At 35.5% G+C, this 26,489-nt stretch overlaps 1 protein-coding gene and 2 long non-coding RNA genes across 4 annotated transcripts; 1 reads left to right on the top strand and 2 right to left on the bottom strand.

Moving 5' to 3' along the window:
* The first annotated feature begins 6,213 nt into the window (after positions 1–6,213).
* LOC134231813 (protein patched homolog 1-like) lies at positions 6,214–22,470 on the top strand. The gene is made up of 26 exons (XM_062713785.1): positions 6,214–6,567; positions 6,916–7,108; positions 11,045–11,231; positions 11,388–11,463; positions 11,706–11,806; positions 11,986–12,097; positions 12,228–12,320; positions 12,421–12,542; positions 12,665–12,944; positions 13,142–13,300; positions 13,793–13,891; positions 14,036–14,161; positions 14,274–14,392; positions 14,509–14,765; positions 15,209–15,369; positions 15,472–15,784; positions 16,230–16,375; positions 16,465–16,636; positions 16,744–16,832; positions 17,069–17,260; positions 17,414–17,551; positions 17,696–17,838; positions 20,140–20,239; positions 20,481–20,862; positions 21,098–21,201; positions 21,444–22,470. Exons 1-25 carry the CDS (start codon positions 6,469–6,471, stop codon positions 21,196–21,198), a joined length of 3,960 nt encoding a protein of 1,319 aa, XP_062569769.1. The 5' UTR covers positions 6,214–6,468; the 3' UTR covers positions 21,199–21,201; positions 21,444–22,470.
* LOC134231814 (uncharacterized) lies at positions 9,844–11,182 on the bottom strand. The gene is made up of 3 exons (XR_009984630.1): positions 10,797–11,182; positions 10,320–10,432; positions 9,844–10,152 (listed from the first exon to the last, which is right to left on the bottom strand). It is a non-coding gene; the product is annotated as an uncharacterized LOC134231814 (long non-coding RNA).
* Positions 11,215–26,066, bottom strand: LOC134231815 (uncharacterized). 2 transcript variants are annotated; one of them, XR_009984631.1, is made up of 3 exons: positions 25,988–26,066; positions 20,131–20,246; positions 11,215–11,298 (listed from the first exon to the last, which is right to left on the bottom strand). It is a non-coding gene; the product is annotated as an uncharacterized LOC134231815 (long non-coding RNA). The 2 variants fall into 2 exon arrangements; XR_009984632.1 differs by lacking the exon at positions 11,215–11,298 and adding an exon at positions 11,724–11,794.
* Positions 26,067–26,489: the final 423 nt, after the last annotated feature.

Below are 26,489 nucleotides of genomic sequence, written 5' to 3'. Positions count from 1 at the left end.
CGTGTTCAAGTCGCCCGTGTTGTGCAGTGGTTAGAGCGTGTGCTGTAAGAGTCGTGAAGTAAGGAGTTGAACTGTGGGACGTGGGGACCATGCTTCGGATGAGACCGTATATACCAAGGTCCTGTATTGCAGTAGGTGCTGGCATGAAAAAGACCCCTCCCTGCTCAATGACCCTAAGTGCCAAGTATAGAACATTTTTTTAGCTCTCCACCAGCAAAGTGGTGGCTTCTCCTTATGAGTGAATCATAGGATCACACGACTCTGGGACCATGGATTTCACAATTTGGTGAACTCATTGCTTGTTAATATCACGGAGACAGTTTTAACGGTTTGATATGTAAAGGGAAAGAAGATTTTTGAAAGATTGCATTAAATCTATTGGCTTTGCCTTCCAGCCAACATTTAGATATATCGACGACGTATTGTCAGTCAAGAACGGTTATTTCCACTTATGTTGATACGATATCTCCCTTTGAGCTTGAAATAAAAGATACCACAAAATCTCACACTTCTATATCTATTTCATATATTGAATATTTTTCTAGAAAAAAACCTGATTGGTAATCTAACAACCAAGTTCTATGATAAACATGATGCATTTAACTTTTCAATCGTCACATTCCCTTACTTATGCAGGAATATACCTTTAATATCAACTGCATATCGCAGTTGATTCGATACATACGCAAGAGCATGCTCTCGTATGAACACTAAAACGAGGTAAGTTATTAACAAACAAGTCGATGAAACAAGAATATCAACAGTTTTAATATTTCCTGATGTTTTACACTTCTGATTCTAGAGAAGTTATTTTCCCATGCCAAACTTATTTACTCTTCATGGCGTGCGGGTTTGGACGCTGCCATTAAGAAATTTAATGTAGTGGATTCCTGATTCTGGTTCCTTCCCCTCATAAACCTTTCGATTTTTTGTAAAACTTTTGCCTTCTATACTCCTTAAGAAATTAGACTGCCTCCCCGAATAAGAATTTGAACAAGAAGACCACTAATATTTAAGAAAATGGCATATAAAACTGTCTTGGTGCTCTTGCAATTCCTTGCTTTTCTCAAACCTTTGCTGTTTTTATCAGGTGCATCTTTATTGTAAATTTTGTTTTGAGGGTTATAAGCAATGGATTGAAGTTTCATTATCCGTTTGAATTTTTGACAAATATGGATAACTACAATTTCTGATTTTTTAAAAATAGTTGTTTAGATATTCTTACTGTAAATTCCACATATTTCAGTGAATATTTCTTTGGGATTCTTAACAAGGTTTACAGGAACTTTAATGAAGGCTTTAATTTCACTCTAGTTTACCGATTCTTTACCATTCATTTTTAATGCAGTGTCTCGAATAACCCTTGTTTTCCAGCTTCTCACAATGAAAGTTTTTGATGAAAAGTGGTCACATAAACTGTTAATAATTCATCAAAGATTCAATCATGAGAGAAAGTCAAGCTTAATGTCATATGATTTCTATATTGTATGTCATAGAGTTCAAGACATTATATATTGAACAGCCCTCGTAGCAGAATACATTTTTAAAAACTTTCACTTGAAAAGAAGCATCTTGCTGTGATCTTCAAATCGACTTGTAGATAAATCGACGACTCCCAGTGAACTTGAAATAAAAGACAACACAAAAGGGCGTTTTACGGACTATTTGATTTAAACATATTTTATTGAACACAATCAATGGAATTGGACACGTTATACCAACTTAGATTGTCCTCTCCAACTGAGTATAGATGGTTTGGACCAATTAACAACTAAGTTGTATGACTTTTAGCTTTTTCCTCTCAATGTGCTTCAAGGTTCTTTGAACTTCTCAGAAAGGTCTAATTAAAAGTAGAAATTTTTATCCCGTAAAAGCATTTCTAGATCAATCCAACTTGATGTTGGGCCAACGGTATTGGGCCACTGTTTGGCCAATTTATTCTTTCAATATTGGGCAAACGTTTTGTACATTTGGGCCGTTTTAAGCGATTGATGTTGGGCCAACGGTAATTTGCTCATTGGGCCTTAATCAAACCAACTTGTTGGCTTATTGTTGGGCCAATGTAATAGTTAATATTGGACCACTTTTGGGCCAATGTATTCTTTCAATGTTGGGCAAACGTCATTTTTGTACAGTTGGGCCATTGTAAGCAATTAATGTTGGGCCAACAATGTTTATTAACATGATATGAAATTAGAAGTGATTTATGGAGCTTTGCAAAGAACCTTGAAGCACATTGAGAGGCAAATAATGAAAATTGTTGCATGAAAATATTTAATTTTCAAGCTTCATTTAAAGACTTTTAGAATTAAATTATAAATTAAAGAGTTGTCCTTCCTGGCTGAGGGTCGTTGTCCCTTAATAATTGTTACTTCTATTCATATGTCGACTAGATGTATCCTAGTGAAATTGAAATAAATGATACACATATTTTAAGTTATGAGTATTTTACTAGACAAAAACATTAAAAGTAACCTAATGAAACTTTCTGATAACTTCCAACTTTATCGTCAACTTCACTTATTTACGTAGCAATATACCTCCATCACAGGGTCTGCAAGTGTACAGTGTTGACGATGGAAAAGTCATCTCTAAGTACAAGAAATTCCAAAGCAAGGAAGCTATTAACAAATAAGTTTATGATATAAGGATATCAAAAGACTCTTAAAGTCTAGATATCGCAATATCAATGGTATTTACAATGTCCTTCTTAGCATATACACACTATCATTAATTAAGTTGAATATTGAAAGATTATTTAGACATTTTTTTCACACTGAATTTTCTACAGATTCTTTTCACACTGAATTGTTCTACGGATTCTTTTCACACTGAATTGTTCTACGGATTCTTTTTACACTGCATTGTTCTACGGATTCTTTTAACACTGAATTGTTCTACGGATTCTTTTTACACTGAATTGTTCTACGGATTCTTTTCACACTGAATTGCTCTACGGATTCTTTTCACACTGAATTTATCTATGGATTTTCCCGATTGTCCAATCCTGACAAGGAGTACCCAGCGAGTGTGAGACAGGAGATGCTTACTCCTTAGTGACACCTGATTCCAACTACTGAGGTTTATAGAAGTCCGTATGTATAGAGTCCACCTCCACTTCATTAAAGTTATATTGAAGCTTCAGAAGGATGTGCTTATCTTTTATTGGCATGTCACATTGGATATTGAGCAGTGTATTATCTTTTTCGTGCCAGCACTCACTGTGACACGCATTTTCTCAGTTTATTTTAAAATCCGCGATTTAATGATTAATTTTCTAGCTACTACGATCCAACCACTGCACAACAAAGGTTATTGGACATGGAAAGTGCAATTGATTTGAGCTATATGCCCATAGTTAAATTTAGTCGTGCCCTTTATAAATGCAGCAAAGTGTATTAAACCATTGTTTGGTATAAGTTATATCATTGTAAGTTGGACAAAAAAAAAGATTTTTCTCAATTTTTTTTGCTTAAAATCTAGGATATATATATGCATTAAAGTATTTCATGAAAAAAAGGTGATACATATATCGTATGTGCATTTTAAAGATGTTACTCAATATCTTGTTTTAAATTCTGAGATCACAGTTTATTTTTTTTTTGAGAAAGGTCTTCAGTTCGACCAATTCTTAAATCGATACAAGTTACTGTCAAATAACTTGATTTCACAACGACTTCGAAAACTTTGTTTGAAGTCAACATTTTGCTAATTCTATGGTACTTTTTAAGTACAACCTATCCTTTGGTAGTATTTTTTGGCCATGTTTTATACTTACATGTATCGTGCTGCCCAATGTATCTTAAATGATAATACTTTGTTTGCCTTCTTATAAGCTTACGAACAGGGGTATGCTTTTACTCTTTCTAGGCACCTGACCTCAACTATGGTGCTTCCAGTTCCAACCGTCCGTGGTTTTGTCTCATTGATAATTTATTTTGTTTAAACGAAATAAGAGATCGAACGCTACAATTCTTTGTCTTCAGATTTTTTTTTTCAATCAACTTCGAGAAAAATAAGGAAGTTTTATTACAATCATATTTATTTCTGTTTAAGAGTTGTCTCCCTCAACAAGATAGCCGATTTATAGTCACACAGTGTTAATTGTTAACCAGAAATCAATAATTTCTTATTCAGCTAACATTTTTAACGAAAAGCAAGTTCCCCCACCCAAACCAAAAATGTTAAGGGGGTAATCTAACTTAGCGTGAAGAGTTACCACTGCCTCGTAATTGACATTCTCTGATATCGGAATCTGACAGACAGACAGACAACATTCTGTCACTGTGCTGGTGTTTGACAGATCCGATGCTGTGGCACATATCACGGTTATCCCGTGTGACAATAATGTCTCCTTATCAGTCAGGGTAATTCTGTCTATACAAGATTCCATTCTCATTTGATCTATATTAGTATACATTCCCATCAAATTAAAATAAAATGCTTTAAAGGTGTTTTTTTTTTTTTGACCGAGTTATCAATTAGAGATATTTAACATTTTATCTAAAATATATCGAATATATTCAATGTATGTAATATATTTCATTATTGAATGGGACAGAATATTCTTATTTAAAAAAAGTTACGAAAGCGAAGCAACGAGGAAATAAGATACATATTTAATATAATCCCGTCTTATACGCAAAATAATTCAAAGAACATTATACATGAACAGTCTCTTATCTATTTATTACATTTTCTCTAATTCTCCTGTTCACAATATTAGACAATTATAGTTTTTATCGTTAATGAATATCGCTTGTGAAACTAATGAAACAATTCTGTGAAAATCAAATGTGTATCTGAAAAAAATAATTTATTTTTTGTCTAAGTTCCAAAATTTACCATTGTTAATAAACGACTGCATGATCTATTTACTTTCAATCACTTCTATATAACAAATATCATCTGAGTGTTCTTTCAAGATTTTTATCACTTAATTCCTTCTACGTAAGTTAAAGTTATAATATGAAACTTTTGAATATCATTCTCAGTATGAATATTATATAGAAGAACGCAAGTTTTCTAGGCTCTGAACTGCAAAAGGATATTATACATTCATGAGTGGGAAATAATTTAAGGATTTAATAAAACACTTAACGTATGTATACATGTCACGGAGTTAAAACAAGAAAGATTTGAAAATTTCTCCAATCTTATTCAGATGAGATGCAGCAGGTTATATGCAATAGTTCTTTTTGGAATCATCCGACTTAATGTTCAATTAATTTGTTCTAAAAAATATTATTATTTGGAAAGAAAAGATATGCTTATTTCTGGGGGAGTTTCTTTTTTTTTTTAATTCTCTTAGAATCAATCTAATGTGAACATCGTCAAATGGGTTTTATTTTATATGCATGGAATAAAACTTGTAAATAAAATTGTCAAACAAAAGCAAATAAAGTTTTTTAAAAGTTCATAAAAAGATAAAACTTAAAAGATTAAGGCTGCTCTCTTTACCCATTACTTCAAGTCGTTTGTCAAAAAGACAAGGGGCAATCGGCGGGTCTATAATAGTTATACTAGATTAGGAAAAAGGGTTCGTTTTTCTGTGGGCTATGCTATAGAAAAGTTATAAAGAACACAACAAAACCATACAAAAAAGGAAATAAATTTCTGTGGTAAGCTAATTATGGAAAAACATCAAAGCAGGGGGAGGCCACTCATGTCAAATTCAGCAGCAGAATAAAAGTGAGTTTTGTGTTGACATCCTCTTCGTCTGCCAGCTTTCACATGATAGTCCGACCGAATCTAGATTGAAGGGCCGCCCAAGAAGACGGCAGAAAAATGTAATTATCGGTACAAATCGAGACCGCACTATGGAGTGTGTGCACAAGTAATTACACCATTTAAATTTTTATTCAAAAACAAGATCGGCAATTCTCAGCCCAGTGGTAAATAAAAACAAAGCCGATCTCGATAGATATTAAATTATAATGTGATTAGTAGCTAACAACTCTGATGGCATCTGCCGCTCGGCGCTTCAGTGCAAGATTCCCCATGAAAGTATGTCTGCTTATCGCACTGTTGGCGGTCGCACAACTTGGGTGGCCTCTCCTGTGCGGTGAATGGTTGCTAGGCAACTAATGTAATGCCGCTGTTACAAGAGAATTCTTATTAGTGCTCCTCCAATCGTCTTAAAGATGTGGGTGATCTTCCTACGTCAATCAAGGGAAGAGGGGCGGAGTCGATGCAAATCTTACAAGCAAGCAGTTCTATTCTAAGAATCATATGGAATGCACGGTGTTTTGATGTTTGAATGATATATACTGAATATAATGGACTACACAGTGATTACTCAGGAGTTAATTAAAGGACAATGTAGATCTAGAGCTGAGTATCTTGAAAACTTTGTTTCAACTTCAAATACCGGCTAAAATCTTGGAAGAATTTTTGCACGTGGGTTTTTAAACTTCCAAATGGCAACTGTACATACGTGATTTGATCCTTTACTCTGATGGAAAGACAATGAGATCCAGGAAGAAACCTGATAAAGAGGTGGACGAGGAGTTAGTGACTCGGACGAGCTGGGTCAACGCCGAACTAGCCTACAAACACGTCAAAAAGGTCAGTAGTAAATAGCCATCCCTCCTTAAACTGCGTTCCGGGGGAATCGGACCCTCGGGACACCTGAATGGGATGTTAAAATTATTATGAAAGTCATTCAAGTTATAATTAGCTTAGTTCTGATAGCAGTATATTGACATTGTTTGGAAATCAGGAAAAAATCATTCATAATAATAACTGACAACACACACATGTTACGCCGTGGTGCTCATGTGAAACGCGAAAAATGTTGTTTATTATGACCTTAAAAAGCTTGAAAATAACAGTAAAGATTTGATATACATTCTTTGAATATCTAAAAAGATCAGTAGTAAAATCAAATCAGATTATTTTGTGTCATATTTACAGGGAAAGGCAGATGGAAGCGTCTGTGCGCTGTGGTTAAGAATGCACATACAGCGATACATGTTTAAAATAGGCCGATTCATTCAGTTACATTGTGGAAAAGTACTTTTTGTTGGGATTTTACTTTTATCTTTGTGCTGTATCGGATTAAAAACGACCACACTGCAGACCGACGTAGAGAAACTCTGGGTTGAAGGTATGTATACAAGTTCACAAAATTCAAAAGAACGGTAGCTCCGCCATTTTGGTGACCTAAATACGACTCGGCGTAGTGTGTGGTCCCGTAATGTACAGTACAGACGGCAGATATTTTCAGATGTTTTCGCTTCACAAAGAGAAGATACAGGCTGGAAAATATCGCAATGTCCGGGCGTATCTCGGCTTGAATTTACCCGCCATCGCTTCTATTTAATCCGCCAGGAAAACAATCGATAGGGTATTAGTGGAAGTCGCACGACTCTAGTTCTACTGTAGATTTCTCTAAGTCCCATTCTTTTTATCCTTCAGAATACATGAATAAACGTTCCTTAACGATTCTGTTAATTATTTTTTCTCTCCTAATATTTATTATACATATAAACAACTTAATTTATTTTTATATGAAGTTATTTGTTAAAATTGCAGAGAGAAATAGATAAATGTATCTGTTTTGTCCGAAACATTCCTAAGCCGATGCAATAAAGTACATAATGGGAGAATATTTCTGAAATAGACATATAACAGGTTGATTAATCGTCCCGATGGAGAAGGAACAAAGATCGGGCAGACCACACACACGGTGTATTAAATGGCTGCTCATTCACCGTGACAAGGCACGGCTCAATGACTCCTTAAAATCGCACCGAAATCTTTTAAACCATCAAAGGTTTGTCACAATTCAACAAAGAACCGATTAATTACGGCAAATGTGAACATTTTATCACTTCAGATTAATTTAGAAATGAGGAAATATTATTGTAATAAGTTAGAGGGTCGTATGTTATTTTTGGGTGGGAAATTGTCCACCATGAAGATGTGCACAGCTGTAGCGCTCGTCGAACACAAAACAAGCCGCTATCGTGTTAGGGGGTGATTAGCACGTTACCTTCCCCCGTACTAACCCAGGTGCGCTTACACCGTCCAGCAATTTACCATAAATAGCAAATAAATTACCAAAAAGTCAGGAATCTAGAAAATTTCTGTAAATTATCGATACAAAGGAAATTAACAGATTTCTGAAAATTGTGCAAAAAAACTTTTTAAAAGTGGAGACCCAGAACATTGTCATCTATCTAAGTTTTAAAAAGTTATAAAAATATAAATTATATACCAAAAGGGATATTATAATACCATACTTAATTTACTTACTGAACAAATAAAACAACTTTATCCTTAAAAATTTAAATAATTCAGGGTTGTTTGAGGATTTTTGGGAAAGTAACTACATATTAGCGTACGGTTACTCTGCACTTGGTTCACTCGCTCTGGTCGGCAGAGAAGCATGAATTCAAGATAACAAATTAAGAAGCGCCAGTTAAAATTGGGTCAAAGGATCTTCTGGAAAAAAAGTAAATTAAGAGAGTTAAAAAGTAACTGCTTTTGAGCGGGGACATTGTTCGGATTGTTGTGTACACTCTGGTTAAGGTTGCCCTGTCATTGTGTGTACCCCGAACGTCCTAGCTTCCTTCCAACAAAGCCTTCTTTGTACCCACGTACACTCACAGTTCTCAGCGCGACTCAATCCTCTTTTCTTTTTCCCCCATTACATTACCGAACAATGAAATCTTAAAGAAGTTTAATCAATCTGGGACCACACAGAAGTTGGGTCCTCGTCATTCATAGGCAGAAACCCAATAAGAGGCCACGCAGTAACCTGTGACGCCGCAGCTTCACGGGTCAGGGATCTCCCAGTATTTCTACTACGCTGTGAATTGTATCTAGATAATCGGCAAGTTGGACAAGAAAAAAACCCTGGCATATCTAGAAGTAACAGTGTACAATGGTAACACTGCCGGTCATTAGATAACGCGGTTATACCCCCAATCTGATACTGTGTGCGATCACAGTGATTTCCTCCACAGAAACAGCGTCTAATACCAGATCCAATTTCAGAATTGGTTGGAAAGGTACAAAAGACATGGAAATAAATTAGCAAAAAAGGTAGAAAAACAAAGGAATGGAAAATATCTGGAGAAATTTGAGAAAAATTACGCCAGGCTGAGAATAACGCACAGTAAAGTTTAGATCAAGAAATTGGAAAAGACAAAGTATTTTTGAGAAAAAAGACAAAAATGATACGGAGATTTTTAAAAACTTTTTATTTCTTAAGTTCATTGTCAAAATGATGGTATACAGGAAATAAATAAAATTTACTTCAGATAATTGGTAAAATTAAAATCCCAGTTGACATTTATTACACATGAAATGATATTTAAAACAGTAAGTTTAAGTACTAGTTGCAAGAATGCATTACACATATAAATGTGTAAAGTGTTTAAACATAGAAAACATTATATCTAGAGGAGCTATGGACAACATAATCATAAAACATTTGTACATCATTGTATAAATAAAAACCTGTAAGTGAAGAACTTTTTGCTAAACAATGAGACAGTCATTATTTATGACGAATTATTATGCAAAAATTAGTTAATACTGATAGACCTACAGGTATTTATATATATAATATTGCAATAAAATAAAATGACAATTAGGACCGCCCAGTGTAAAGGACTGTAAGTTATAAAAACAAAAGGAAAGATAAGAAATGCAGGCCACTGCAGATCATAAAATAAACATATCCACATATGATTAAAAAAGCGTAAAGAATGTTGGATTTGTATCTAAACGATTCAATTTTCTTAAAGAAGGAAAGTTAAATTCACAAATTTTTACTTACACAAAGAACTGCAGAATAACTACAAAACTAAGAAAGTCTAAAGTTCAACCTATATTGGCTCAATAATTTTGTTGAAATAAATTAACAAAATTAAGTCATAGAACATTAACTGTGCCGTTTTATCTAAATACATATACCTCTCTGACCCAGATTAGTATGCCCTCTATAAGCTCTGTACGGCATTCATTTCATTCTTTTTGCAGTTATATGTAAATAGAACTCACGTAAGTTAATCTACATGTTGACAATCGACAATGAATGCAATGAAAACAAACTAGGGAGCTTCTGTAATGCGTGTAAGCAGAGATAAGCCTCGGCCGAATGTAAATGTCAAGTTGTCGTCGACATTTCACTACTTCCATCTACAAAAAAATAAACCCTGAATAAAACATCGTCAGTCACTGAGAGAAGGCATTCCTGATTTTTTTTTAAATTCTTAAATTGATAAATCTCAAGGTGTTTAACACGCATAAATTAGAATGACAGTTAGAGAGACCTACCGCAGCTCGGCTGCCATTATTATACATACCTCCTCAGTACACGACTAAGTCCTCTGAGTACGAACTCCTAGGTGGTAACCTCTGTCTAATTAATGACCTGACAAGCTCAATCTGATGTCTGTAACCTCTCAATTCTGAATTACTGCATTTTATTTGGGTTTTATAAAATGATTCAGATAAGAGAAGCATTACATGAAAACGTCTGACATTAAATACATTTTGCCTTGAGAACAGAGCGTGCGTTTCTTGTTTGAAGATGGTGATTTTATTTTATGACAAGTGTATATGAATGAAAGTTTTAATTATGGCACGAGAAATAACTTAAACGTTATCTAAAATAGAACTTAAAAGATAATAAAAACTTAATTTATAAAAAAGTAGTGATGAAAGAAAAGATGAATGTCCTGGGGCTATTTGACTGAATGAGAAAAAAACATAGAAGGAAGCACACATACAAATATTTGTCATATACACCATATGGTTCTATATGTGAATTGTGTATTCACAAATCAATGGCCCTTCTGGCCTATATCCGATTAAAACAATATAATCATGATTATAATAGGCAATGGTTGCATCAGGTGCAACATTGCTCGGATCCTCATTTTCAAAATTTCCCAATTAACAATTCAATAACATGTCTGTTCCACACATTGAAATATGAGCATCACATGTAATATAAAAGAAAACCAAACATCTTATATTGTGAAAATATTTTTTTTCAACATGACAAAAATTGTACCTGTAATTGTAGAGGGTGGAAGGCTAGAGAAGGAATTAGAATACACGAGGACAACAGTCGGGGAGGGGCGAGGAACCACGAGTCAACTGGTAATCCAAACCCCGAGGGGAGATTCCAACATCCTCACGGTGCCATCCCTACAATTCCACCTAGAGACTCTCCTGAAAGTCACCCAGATATCCGTAGATATGTTTGACGTGTAAGTCTTCATCAGAAGTCCATTTTACATTGATTATCATTTATCTTCTGTGTTGCCTGGACGTTTTCTGTTCGTGTTGGTAAAAGTACAATTGTTTAAAAATAATAAAAATGAAATGAAAATAATCAAAATGACATTAAAATTGTTTTTGTTCAGGACATGGAAGTTCCATGATCTCTGCTATCTCCCTGAATTTCCAAAGACAGAGGGGAGTGGAGTCTGGTTTGCCAATGTAAGATTTCCCCACATCTTTAAAGAATACTGTATAGGATCATTATTTTACTCAAATTTTGTTATTAATAAAAGTTTAAAAGTTTCCACACATGAAAATAAAACAACTTTCACACTGCTTTATTATCAGTGAAGTTTTAGTTTTACTATAATTGATATTTAAGCGATTGTTAATACTGTATTCATTTCATCATACGGAAAATTATTCCCCCGTTGAAGTTTCCATCCTGTCTTTTATTGCAGAGAATGGAAGAAATAATTCCCTGTATGATTATTTCTCCTCTGGACTGTTTCTGGGATGGTGCAAAAATTCTGGGACCTGATCACAATGTCTACGTAGATATGTAAGTAAAAGAAAATCTATTGATAATAATCTAAAACAATTCATAAATACGATAAAAAATTCAGAATTTTTTTAAAAAACAAATTGTTCTTGATTTAAAGTAACACAGTAATATTTAAAATCCAAGTTTCGTAAAGTAAATTAGAAGTAATAACTCTTCCTATATATGTGTCCCTATAGAGGTTTACCAATCAAGTGGACAAATTTGGATCCCCTGGGTTTTATAAAGATGTACAGACAACAAGATCCATCCAACTCTTACTTGAGAGACCTGGAGGAAATCATGAATAAAGTAAGGTTCAATTTCATTCAGAATACACACCTATGTGTAAGTCTTTAAAAAATCTTATTACCCAAAATTTAATTTGTTTTGAGCTTGAATTCTGTTCGACATCTCCACATATTCCATTATTTCATTACAGTCTGGTATAACCCGAGGATATCTGGATAAACCCTGTCTGGATCCCTACGAATCTGAGTGCCCAAGATCTGCACCTAATAAAGCCGCCAGAACGGTTAGTATCGCAATTTCTTCCCCCAAAAAGAAACACAATGTTTATGTTTTAAAAATGTATAAATCCTTGAAGTTGAACATTAAATGAGATCTTTCATTAGGTCCCGGATATTGGTGCTACTTTGACCGGGGGATGTTCCGGGATTTCTACTAAGTACATGCATTGGAGTGAAGACCTTATAGTGGGAGGGGTGCGGAAAAATAGAACTGGGCACATAGTCCGGTAGGTAAACTACTGACTAGTTTTCAAGAAAAGACTTATGTATTATTTATGTTGTGTTATGGAATTCAGTATTTATGAAATATACAAGCGTAAAATTACAGAATATTCAATTCAAATTACAGAGGTGAAGCTTTGCAATCCATTATTCAACTGATGGCAGAGCAGGAGATGTACCAGTATTGGTCAGAACATTGGAAGACACACAGTATTGGTTGGTCACTGGAAAAAGCTAGAGCCATATTGCAGGCCTGGCAGCGGAAGTTCACCGAGGTCGTGAATAACGCTCAAAACGGCACCAAAGGAGACGAAATTTACGGATTTTCTTCCGTATCTCTTGCAGACATTATGAAAGAATTTTCTAGTCTCAGTCCAACAAGAGTTGCTTTAGGATACGTCCTAATGGTACGGTTTTCATTTTAAACAATACTAAAAACAACCAGCGGTATATTTTTGAAATACCATAATCATTCTTTTATTTTAAAAAAAATCACCAATGTTTTGTCCCTAGACATCAACTAGTATTTTATACACTCCCCCTCTGAAGAGTGTTCAAATATTATAAATGGAGCTATAAGTAAGCGTTTGCTTTCTTTTTCTAGGTAATTTACGCGTGTATCTCTCTGATGAGGTGGAATAACGGGGTCCAGTCACAGAGTGGGGTGGGCGTGGCAGGGGTCCTCCTTGTAGCTCTCTCCGTGGCAGCCGGACTTGGAGTCTGCGCAGTACTAGGAATCAGTTTCAATGCCGCTACTACACAAGTAAGTGAAATATGCAGTCTTGTATTAGATTTCAGGCATTTTACTTGCTGATAATGTAATATGGCTAGATGTTGCCTTAAATGATCGGTAAATACTGCAGTTGGAGAACTTGGCCACTTAGGCTTGAAATCGAACCTCTCCTTGGAGAGTTTATTTAGATGGTATGAATTCTCCTCAAAGCTTTCCGATCCCTCTTTTAAGTGGCCATAATCAAATCGACATAATATCCATCATATTTGATCTCCTTACAATGGTTTACATTGAGGTAGGAAGAATTTGATTTGACGGGGAGAACAGTTTAGCTATAAAATGAAAGCAGAATGTTGAGCCGCTTCAGGCCACCCATATAATATAAACATTGGGAGCTGTGATGTATTAAATTTCTCACGTGTTTATATTTTCTTCAACTGCAGGAAATACCGATGGCATAAACATTCGAACAGTTAAAGCGGATTTCTAAGACACATAAAAGAATGTCGATTTTCCTTTCAGATCATTCCTTTCTTGGCACTGGGTTTGGGAGTGGATGACATCTTTTTAATGGCACATACCTATGGAGAGAACTCGGCCAACAAACATATAGCATTCAATGTAAGGCTTGCCCTGACTAAATAAAATACTTTCACTTAAAAACTGAAGACATTAAGCCTGTTTTATGTACATGTCAAGAAAAATAAATGTGCTGGTCAGTCAGTGATTTAGGGTCTACCGATGTTTCCCGCCTCTATTTTTCAGGACCAGACGGCCGAATGTCTGAAGAGGACAGGTGTATCAGTGTTCCTGACATCAGTGACGAATATGCTAGCTTTCCTCTCCGCATCCATCATTCCCATCCCCGCACTCCGAGCTTTCTCATTACAGGTAGATACAAAACACAACAACAACAATAAAATCCATTGTCTTGTTTGTCCCGCAGTTGACATGAATAAATTCTTTTTCCTTCTACAACTTGTTGAAATATTTCTTTTTTCAGGCATCAATTCTCATCTTCTTCAATTTGTTCAGTGTCCTATTGATATATCCAGCCATATGTAGCATTGACTTGTACAGGAAAGATGATAGAAGAATTGATATCTTCTGTTGCTTTCAAAGGTGCGTTTAACTCCGTTCGCCCCGTTCACACATATAATATACCAAGAAAAAGTATCAAATTCATCCCAACTATGATAAACTATTTACATTAAAGGTGACTTTTTACATTTCTTCAGTTTTGCGGATACCAAAGACACAGTAATAGAACTTCAACCCAAGCAAAGTGATCTGTACGACCTGAAGGAACCCAGTCCCCCTCCTAGCTACAATGATTCTCTTCCCCCAAGCTACAGTTCTGTGGTCAAACATAACACGGTGGCGCGCTCAGCCGAGGAGGGTGGTTCCGCCGTGACCTCTTTGGCCAGACCCTCAATAATTGACCTTCCGCCATCAGTGGGAATTTTTTCGTGCCGTCCTCGCTCACTTTCGGCTGGTAAATGGGGTTTAAATATTTTCGTCTCTATTAAAATATTACAATTAAACAATGACGTGATGAAAAAAGTTTTTATATCCTTTAACCTGTTATCTGTTAATCCTTTTATCTACCTCACCGCAACTCAAGTCAAAAACGTTTAAGTTCGCTTGACGTTACATTCAAACTTTGTGCAGTGTTAAAGCATTTTGAAAAGAAAAGTGTCCTATTTCAATCAAATTGATTAGAAAATTTAATTATGAGGCATCCAAGTTTTAACAATTACCCCCAAGTTATACTTGTATAACCTAGGTCGAAAAAGATTTTGCCTATAAACCGTTTCGCGGTTTTAAACTATAAACTGCTCCTACTAAAAGTATATAGTGTTTCACGGTGTCAGTTAAACTCATGTCTTATATGTTCATACATCTGCAGGGTCTTACTTTCTTTTATTAATATTTCAGTTTGCCCTTCCACCACGTCATCACGGCAGTGTTTGACGGCTCCAGAACATATATCATGTGCAGAGCGCTTTGCTAGATTCCAAAGACATTTACTTAATTCAAGTTTGGACACTTTTGCTAGAAATGTGTATGGTCCTTTCATTAAAAAGGCATACGTAAAAGTAAGTTTTGTACCTTATAATAAAATTTCAAATCTATCTTTTGAAAAAGTATCCCGAAATTCGAAACTTTCAACAATTACCTATAATTTTGTTTCTTTACAGGTATTTTCCATTCTTGGATTTATAATTTTATTGTGTGTGAGTGCATATGGAATTGTGCATGTGAAGAACGGTCTAGATTTGACCGAAATTGTGCCAAAACATACTCCCGAGTATAACTTCTTGACAGCTCAGTCGAAATACTTCGGCTTCTTTAATATATACCTTGTTACCAAAAGTGGGGTAGATTACCCGAACAATCAGAGACTACTGACGCAGTACCACCGTTCTTTTCAAACTGTGGATAAAATTATAAAGAGAGAGGATGGTTCCTTGCCGAACTTCTGGTTAGACCTCTTCAAACAGTGGTTACAAGGTGGGTGGAAATAGTTGTCATATTCTCAATAGCAAACATGCATTTCTACTTTGTATATTATTCATAGGTATGCCGTTTTTATCTTGTGATATAAATGTGTTGCTTGCCTTGGTATACAAATTTGTCATCCTCTTGTTTTCTGTGAAATATATTCGATGTGTTTTTTTTAAAAATTGACAGCTGAGAAAACGTTAACACCTGGCCAATTCATGAAAAAATCCTAAGATTAGAGAAAAGTCTTGTACAATGTTTTACCTGTGAGGCAATGTTATTTATATGATTCAGTGCATGTTTTTTGCATGTTCTCTTTTGTAAAAACATCATTCTATCGAGAGGCTACGACGTTTAAACAGAGAACACTCATTTCCTCTTTTTTGCATCTAAGTGAATACATGTTAACATTTTTAGTCCGACTTTGTTAATTGATTGATGTTTTATAAAACAGACCTCCAAAGATCTTTCGACACAGAATATGCGGAAGGCCGAGTAACACAACAGGACTGGAAGGCGAATGCTTCAGACAGCGCTATCCTCGCCTACAAATTATTAATCCAAACAGGGGATGTGGACAACCCCATAGACAAAAGCAGAGTATGCATTGAAAAAAATCCTTCACTTGTATTTGAAGAACAGCTAATTGATACCTTTTATCTTTCTTATTACACGTTCGTTTTCTGTAGATCCCTAATACTAAGCTGGTGGATTCGGAGGGAATAATTTCTCCAGATGCGTTTTATAATTACCTGACTGCCTGGGTATCAAACGACGCCATGGCATACGCTTCTTCACAGGCCAACTTTCATCCAGAACCAAAAATCTGGTTGCACGATGCTCAAGATCGTGATTTTAAAGGTAACACCCGAAAAACAAGCCTTCAACAATTAAGTTGTCAGTGAAATTCAGTCAGGAAGTTTTACAGAAAACAAATCACTACATAAGAATGTCTGAATCACTTTCAGTGCCTAAAGCCCAGCCACTAACTTACACACAACTCGCCTTCTATCTGAGTGACCAGACCACTACTGATGTCGTACTGGACACCATTAAGGTAAAGAACAATAAGAACAGCAACAAATTTCTGTGTGACTTGAAACTTGTTAAAACAACTGGAGTGCACATCTCATTCTAAAATAAATAACGTTCCTGTGTAAAGAGGTTAAGTATTCAAACATGTTAACTATATACATCTTTGCACTACATTGAGTGCATCAATTTTCACCAATATCTACATCATATGAAAATAAAGTCTTTTTTATACGAAGTTGATCTTGGTTGTAATTGCAGGCAATTCGAGATATCTGTGACACCTACACAGACAGAGGACTTCCCAACTATCCCAGTGGAACCCCGTTCACATTCTGGGAACAGTATATCAACCTCCGCTTCTACCTCAGTTTGTCCCTGCTCTGTGTTCTAATCGTCACCTTCGTGGTTCTCACCTTAGTGTTGTTAAATCCATGGCTGGCCAGTATTGTGGTAAGTATCCTTATAACAAAAATTTGTCACTGTTCTCCCCACTCTATAACTGATTTAGATAGAACATTGTCCCGTTTTTAATTTTCGACACTCTACAATTAGTGGGGATTTGCTGAGTGACCATGTTGTAAGTATTTTGTTTTTTGTTGGTAGGTTGTGGTCCTAGGTCTGATTGTGGTGGAGCTGTTCGGCTTTATGGGATTGTCGGACATCCGCCTCAGTGCTGTTCCCGCCGTTATTCTAATCGTCAGTGTGGGGATCGGAGTAGAATTCACCGTCCACATCTCTGTGGTAAGAGATAGTCTTAAATCCTTTACATTGAAATATAAGATAGAAATTTCCATTTTCCTGGTATTTTTCTGTATGAATTCTTCCCTAAATAATTTTCTGGCGATTCAAATTTATTATAAGAAATTCTTTTTTGATATTTTACAGGGATTTTTGACAGCCATTGGTTCCCGAAATAAGCGTATGACGATGTCATTGGAACATATGTTCGCACCTGTTGTTCACGGGGCGATTTCGACTCTCCTGGGCATCGTCATGTTGGTGGGGGCTGAGTTTCAGTTTGTCGTGAAGTAAGTATTAAACACCTTACATCCTATATTGCTATTAATGGGGTATGAATGAGTAATGTCAGGTGCCTGTGTGAAAGCTTGTAATCAGTGTTTATTGTATGGACATCTGTTATTTACCTATAAGCTGAAAAATACTTTCATTTGCATGCTTCAAACATTCAGTTTATATTAACTAATTTGCTCATTAACTCGCCAATAAAAGAACAAAATATAAGTATGCTAATTTTGTTAGGATAAGAAATGTTGTTTTGGATTTTGAAAGTCATTAAATCTGATAGAACTGGCATTGAACTCCATTCACAATTTAATACACTCATACCAAATAACCATGTTTCAAAGTCGCGTGACAAAGCAAAAAAGAAAAAAAAAGATTGCTATCTTACAGTTAAAGGGAAAATATGCCTATTGGGTGGGGCTTAGTAAAATCAAATCGTACGGAAAAAATCTATATTTAACCGATATCGAATTCTCACTCGGGTCTTAAATCGCTATTTTCTTTAATATAAACATTAAAAATTAAGTCACATGTCAAATACATGCTGCACTTTCGCTTCAGTATGAAAGAATTCCAAAGGAATATTACAATGAAGAAAGACCGCTGTTATGTTATTTGATACAAATGATCTGCTTTTTCTGTGCTCTGATGTCAGCAAAAAATACAAAGCTCGGTAGGTTACACTGGGGGCGACCCAGGGTTATCCCACGACTTGGACAACAGTAAAAAAAAAAAAAGAAAGTATGCAATTAAGAACGTCTGTTTCATTACAACAAACAGATATAAACACTAGATAGACAAATGTATACTAATAATTTTTATATACGAGATTGATATTGATGGAAGCCATTAAAGTCACGTGGTTTGGCTCAAGGTAAATGACGATGATGGGCGGACCACCCATCTAGGCAATCTATTGACCGTAACCTCGGTACACAAGACGGTGCTAATCCCGCGAATAAACACGATTCTCGGTCTCCGTCGAGGCCTCTCCCCTCCCGGGATCACTCTGATCAATTTTCACGCGGTAAGAAGCCTCCCCTTGAGTACCTCTTATCTTCATCTGGCCCACACGCGCGGCCACCGCCGTTCTTCCAATTACGTCTTCATTAAAGCGGAAATCGAGCACATAAATAAAATGGAAATTGGCTTAACAGAATGTAGTAAAAGTAGGCGATTTGGACGGAGATCCTTTACCAGACACCACTCACACAAACCAACACATAAAATAAGAATCATCAAAAAGATGGAAAGGTTTCTTGGGGAGCGGATCTTAAATAATGTCCGGTTAATAAATCTTTATTGTTTATGAAGTGGATCATAAATGAAAATTCCAGCTTTAATGGTCGGGGCTATTTCGTCCGAGATAATAAGAAATCTGAATTGCATTGTCACTGATTTGTAATATTTTCTCTATATCTCGCCAAATGCCGGGTGGTCTTCTCAATCGAACTGTTTACATCGGCCATACTGACGCAATGAGAACAGCGGTTCAGTGGGAAACGCGCCCCTGATCGAGTTATGAATGGAACTTCATTATCTAATGCACATTTAAATCGGCTGCCGATAGCCACGCTGGGTGGTCCTATTTAACGTCTATTGATTATCAAGTCTTTACCTGAACATGACAAGAATGTTTAACATCATGTTATTTTTTTTCTCTCTTTGAGAGAAAGTGCAGAAATCTTTTAATATGATATTTCCCACAATGCATCAAAGCTGTTTTATGTCCCGCGAAATTTAAATATTATCATTTGATAAGACTTGAGGTTTCTCTAGAAAAAAAAATGATTTTAAATAAATTTTCTGAAAAAAAAAGGATTATTCGCAAAAAACTTTTTAAATATGTTTCTACTTATATTCCATAATACTAAAAATTACCATAATAATTAAATAATGATGAAAGAAAACTTGTACAGTATCAGCTTTGATTACTAATAAAGGGTATTTAAGTGATGATCCATCTTTAAGCAGTTGTTAGTCTGTCCTCTCCTAACCGACTGACAATAAAGGGCCTGACTTAAAACGTGTTTAAATCTCAAGGAAACAACTCTTTGTTTTTTTCATTCCGAAGTTTTAATACCCCCCAAAAAATATTTAAACTCCAAGTGGAAATTCAATTCAAAAAATAACGTTCCTATCACTCCAATTTTTTCATCAGAGTCTGAAGAGAGCAAACGAATATTTTATTAAAGATAGCCTTGCTAGTCAATTTAATTTGCAAATGAAGTAATTTAACTTCTACTAACAATCTGTTTCTGGGCCTGATATTTTGTTAATTAATTATTTGTACCTACCTGTTACAGGTATTTCTTTAATGTGTTGGCGGCGCTGATTGTTATTGGCCTCATCAATGGATTGCTTTTCCTTCCGATCCTTCTGTCGCTCTTCGGTCCAAAGGCAGAGGTAAATCCTTACAATAAAATTAAATTTAATAAAATTATATAGTATTTAAAAATACATTATGTTTTATGAAGTTTTTTTGAAACCATAAGACAATCTGTTCTTAAGAAAGCAAAATTTACGTTTTTGTTCTATTTAAGTACGCGTCATGCAATAACTTTAATTCAATAACTGTTATGATGCCGTCTGAAGAAAAAAATGCTCATAACTTCAGGTCCCAACTTTTTCTGTTATTCTTCAATAGATTAGGCCTAAGAATGATGAGGATAGAATCCCAACCCCTTCGCCAGAACCTTCCCCAAAACCTAAAAAGAAATCGTCTTCCTCATCTTCACGGTCCCGAGGACACGGTCGACCTTTCCGGATCCCCTCGGATATATCCCTAACCACCATCACAGAGGAACCCACCCAATACTCTTCACATGAGATTGTTGTAGAGCCGGAAGTGGTTGTGGAGACCACTACTGTGCCAACCAAACAGAGTGATTCTGTCCCGAGCAGCGGCGAAAACAGCCGATGTTCAACACCGCCCCCTACCGTAGTTACAACCACACCCCAAACTCATCACGTGACCCGAGTCAAGGCCACAGCGACAGTTAAAGTAGAAGTCCACACACCAATTCCAGGTGGGTACCAGGCTGCACTTTTAATTACTTCAACTCTCCCTCAAACATAAAGATAAGGAATGAAAGAATAACTTCATGTTTCTTAAGCATTTTGCTTCCTTAAGTATGTTCAAAGTTTTTCAAAAGAAAAAAGGGGGTTAGACTTTTTCCAACACAAAATTGTGGTTTTATACCACTCCCGTTCTAAAAAAAACTGGTTGCAACAAGAATTTAAATTTTTCATTGTTTTGGGTAGGTTCAGTAGAGAGTGTGAATCACGACCACGTATACAAAAGCAAAAGACGGAAGAACAAAGAGACAGAGACTCCAGAATCGGATTCCAGTTCAAAGTCCTAGCATGTAAGTCACCGCTGCCTGTTTAGCGTCTTCTATTTTACGTTCACTTGAAATCCAAATTTGAATCTTATTATAGAAAAGAGTAACAATCATAACAATCTGACATTTTTAAATTGATTTTATCAATATTACTGTAAGAACAAAGTAAAACGTTTCCTTTTACGGTAGTATTTAAATCCTGGCTATTTCTACGTTTGTTTGTCTGTGTTGTATGTATTGTCTAACGTTGCTGTTCTTTCTTGTAGGAGGCCAGTACCATGTCTACATTACAGTATTTCCAGTCGTTAGCGACAACAGTATTTCATGTGGTGTTCTATTTTTGGTTGTGATGAAGTCACGTGACTCCAGTGTTGAACGGCGTTTAACGTCAAACGTAACGTGTGTTCAGGACGTTTTATCTACAATGTGCTACAAAGAACGTTCAAATGTTAAGGAATACATGGTGTTTTTATTGTCTAAGAAACTGCTCACTTACGGGTATTTTTTCTTCTTGAACTTCATGTTGACTAGGTTGAGTGGTATGTGCGATTGAGACCTCATTAGTGTGCAGTGTGAGAGAGGAATGACTGTATTTATTAGTGTTCAAACGTGAAATGTGTGCACCTGTTGAGTGATGTGTGTTCAACATCCGGCCAAAAGACCCGGGGACTTCCGGTCACGTGTCGAACGTTGTTAACTGTTACATATCAGGCTGAATGGTGAACATATCATTGTTGAAGGTGTTTTATTTGCATTAGTGTATACAGTTTGTGATATAGCTTGTTAAACCAAAGAAATTTGTATGTAAGTATTACCTCGCCGTCATCTTTGATGGAGCGGCACTTCACAGAGCGTTCAAACAACGCGTCTGTCACTGCATTAGATTGTTGAAATATCTCAGGTTTATTTATATAACAGATATGTGCGAGGACTTTTTTCTTAAAGCCAGTCAAAGTTAAATTCATTTCTGGTTTGCCAATATTTTATATATATTTTGTACAATGTCAAAAGATTGTTTTGCTGTTGTTTCCATGACGATATCTTGCTATGGATTTGGTGAAATCCTAAATTATCCAGCATTAACTTTTTTTGTAAGGGGCGCCCACTCTGGTGGAGTAGGCGCTTCATCCGCCCCGCCCCCTTGTTGTTGGCATTTAGTTTGAATATGAGACATACCTCAGTAGAGGGGTCGGGGTCGGGTCATCACCTGTGATAGGCCGAGTCACTCGGCATTATAGTCTGACTTAGGTCGACTTATTCACATTAAGTCAATAAAATTCATGTCTTTCTTAATATGGATTTCTCTTCTTATTCATTCATGGGTATCTAAAACCAAACAAATGAGTGTGAACAGTTCATTTTATGGACAATCATTGAAGATCTTTTGATGAAAAGGATAGCCAATGCACGTAAACAACGTTTAAAAACAGATGACTTTATCAATCAATGTTTAAGGGCAGCTGATTTTATCAAACATAGCTTGAAACTTGATAGGGTTCAAATGCAGATTAAAGAAGTAAATAATGAGATTAAAAAATTAATCAGCATGTGATGTATATATTTTGTAAAATGAAATATATAGAGATGACGAACAGTATTCAAAATCGAAAGTCCAAAAAAAAAAAAAAATAGTAGCAGAGCAAACATGGACCTCCGAAATACCAGAGGTGGGATCAGATGCCATCGAGGAGTGATGAAACATTATCACATGTGGAGATAATTTCAGTTAACGAACAGTATTGAAGATGAAAAGTCCATTAAACAATACAAAACAGGAGCAGAGCAAACATGGACCTCCAAAACATCAGAGGTGGGATCAGATGCCATGGAGGGATGAGCATCCCCTGCCGACCTACCGTGTGCTCCTCGTCATGATCGGGAAATAACAGAAAAATCCGCCATCAATTCAGTGTATTCATGTCATTGATTGCGTAACAATAAGCATGAAAAACGTCAGCCAGCATTTGAATCAATGATAAATTGCTGACAAGGTCATTTTATCGACCATAGAACTTACAGAATGATGACTTTTAACAAGACTTCTGATATTCTTGTTTCATCAATTTGTTTGTCAATAATTCACCTCCGACGTTTTAGAGATTGTACAATGTACAAACGTAGATGTGATATGAAGAGGTCATGAAATATAAATTGAAAAAAAAAATCAACGAATATAGTTAAGAACTGTGAATTCAACTGAAAATTACTGAATGAAATATATGGTGATGACAAACAGTATTCAAGCTAAAAAGCATATTCAGACAATGCAGGTCAGGAACAGAGCACACTTGGACCTCTAAATCATCAGAGGTGGGATCAGGTACCATGAAGGAGTAAGCATCTACTTTCGACCGGTCAAACCCGCCGTGTGCTCCTTGGCACGATCGGAAAACAAACAGGAAAATTCGTGGACAAATTCGGTGTAGGATATGATGATAACGAACAGTATAAATTCAGTGTGTACAAAATATAATTATATGGAACATCAGAGGTGGGATCAGGTGCCATGGAGGAGTGAGCATCCCCTGCTGACCGGTCACACCCGCCGTGTACTCCTTGTCACAATCAGGAAATAACGGAAAAAATCCGTCGTCAATTCAGTGTGTAAATAATTAAATTATATGTTTCTTACAAAAAAGTAAGAAAAAACGTAAATCAGCGAATAATTATGATTAACTTACAGATTTTTATTCTTCTACCACACACTAAAATATTTAAAAATTCTGAAATGTTTGATCTGAAACAGTTATCACTATATCAACGCAATGACAAAAATGTTTATTTTTAAATTTACAATGAAATCAATATTCAAATGCACTATATTGACAAGCGCTACTGTGAACGAGCTTAAAATTTATACCACTTTATGACATGTACCGTGCAAAGTTTCTTGGTTGGAGGTAAAGACGATGAACATTTATCACGCGCATGTCAACAATTTCTACCACTGACCTTGAACTTGCCCAATAAAGTCGGGACAAGGTCATACCACACTCCAACCCAGCTTCCAATGTTTCTCCAATGCGAGATTTGATCAGGGCAACCTTAACAACATTTTCTCCAAATATGATCATTTAAAATGACTTTGGTCAAGGGTTTCACACTCTCTCACGTTTTGTGTAATCTGTATGTGTGTTAATTACAAACTACCTATATAATTCATTCGTTTGAAACTTGAAAGTTTCAACCACTTGGAACTTCGAATAAAACAAAGTTCATGTTTTGTTCTAAAATTGTTGTGTATCAGTATGTAGTTTGTCTATCACAATGCAGGATGTAAAGGCTGCCCCTTTGGTAGAGAAATGCGAAAAGATGTTTGACAGTAGAGACCTCGGTGTCGGATAGAAACAACAAATAACCATAGAAAGTAGATGTCTGATCTCAAGGACGAAAGCTTTCAGTGACAGAAATAAAAATTCCTTAAAAAGAAAGATAACTCAAACAACAAACTCAAAAAAAATCTCTTGCAATAAATTAAATTTTCTTCTGAAGTCCTATAGTCAAAGCACTTGACTCGTGTTTTGTAACTCATAACAAAGGTGCTCATTTTCTGAAAAGATATACTAAGTATATGTAATTGATCCCAAATTCAAAAGGAAATAATAAAGATTTGAAAATAAAAAAGAAATTTTCACTTAATTATTTTTTGAAAATATCAAAAAATTGTCCTGTCTTCCTAAAGTTACATGGATGAAATATGTTTGAATTGATTTAATAATATTTTATTGAACACAATCAATGGGACTGAACACAAATAATACCAACTTAGATTGTCCTCTCCAACACAAACAAAATAACAAAATTATGTACATGTGATGCACAAACAACAGATATACAATAAATTTATATAAAAAAAATAAGAAGAAGGACGAGGGTGCAGAGAAATAAGGAAGGGAATGGGAATGCAAGGAAAGAAAAAGGAATGATGAGGTTGTAAAAGATACATGTAGAATTGTTATGCTGGTTATTCATAAAATCTTTTTAATTTTTTAATATATTTTTGTACAGCTTTAACAATATTGATTTTATTTTGAGGACCCAAATTTGGGTCCCTTAGGTAAGATAATGTCAAGGTCTATTGCTCCTTTGTTATTTTGTTCAGTGTGGAAAAATTATGTTCTAATTTCAGCATAAATTTTACAGTACAAGAAGAAGTGTTCAGTGTTTTCATTAATATATATCCACAGGAACACTGCGTGTTATCTGAAAGTCTAACCTTAAATAAATATGAATCCAAGGATACTTACATTGTCTCGTTCTTGTTATTTTTATATATTACATAACCACCAATGCTGCATTCAAATGACATTCTAAAACATCAGAGGTGTGATCAGTTACCAAATCGCGCTCTCTTGGTCGCTTGTTCAACTATAGCCGCTGAGTGCTGGATTTCTAGATATTTTGTATGGACAGCTTAGTACAGCTATGCATCTAAGTCAACTAACCGCAAAATTTTGGACCGGTTGAAAAGCTGCCAGCTGTCAACTATCTCATTTAGCATTAAGCAATGTGCTGTAGATGTTTTAGATGTTTAGCGTTCTTTTGCAAAGACAACTCAATTCACAACATTTAAGATAAGGTTTGTTTTCATGGGAAAAAACTCAGTTTGCAGGGAATATCAATGATCTTTTATCATCCAATACGGCCAATGCATGGTTCTGGGTCTCTAGACATGCTTCATTTTTTAAAACTAAATCATGTAAATTGTGGATTGACTTATTAAAATAAGAACGTTATCTAGTGTGCAGTGATTGGTAAGAGAATTCAATCAATTCACGACAATTAAGGTGGTCTATAGCCTGTTTCTTACCTTGTTGGCGCTAAATGCTTGCCACGTGCTTCCAACCGCACGAGCTTTATGTCTCAACTTCTGCTGATGACGTTACGGAGTTGACTAATACCCCAAAAGTACCCTGTAGTACCTGAACATAAGAAATATTTTTTTTTCTAGAGATCCATATTGACTCCTATTTATTAAATTCATGTGTACATTTTTTGCAAATTTATCCCCTTTGTTTTATTAGAGTGTACGGAATATTATCATGGAACAGTTGTGAAAATGGGACATGTATACATATATCTACAATCATGTACAATATCTGTCATTTGTGAGTGTTTTTTTATCATTTTTATGAACCTAAATTGAATTTATTGCTTTATTTCTTGTCTTTTACAGAAAAATCATTGCTCCATGTCGCATAAGGTGGTTCCAAAGCATTAAAATTTCCTAAAGCTCGAAAAATCTCCCTCCTGTTAATTATTATTATTTTTTTAATGAGAAATGAAATTATTTTTGGGCAAGAGAAATAAAT

Source organism: Saccostrea cucullata, unplaced genomic scaffold (genome assembly GCF_032062105.1).
Source record: "Saccostrea cucullata isolate Sc308-1 unplaced genomic scaffold, CSIRO_AGI_Scuc_v1 ctg1220, whole genome shotgun sequence".
Lineage (NCBI taxonomy): Eukaryota > Metazoa > Mollusca > Bivalvia > Ostreida > Ostreidae > Saccostrea > Saccostrea cuccullata.
Note: the sequence above shows the minus strand (reverse complement) of the source record. Positions and strands in the feature narration are given on the sequence as shown.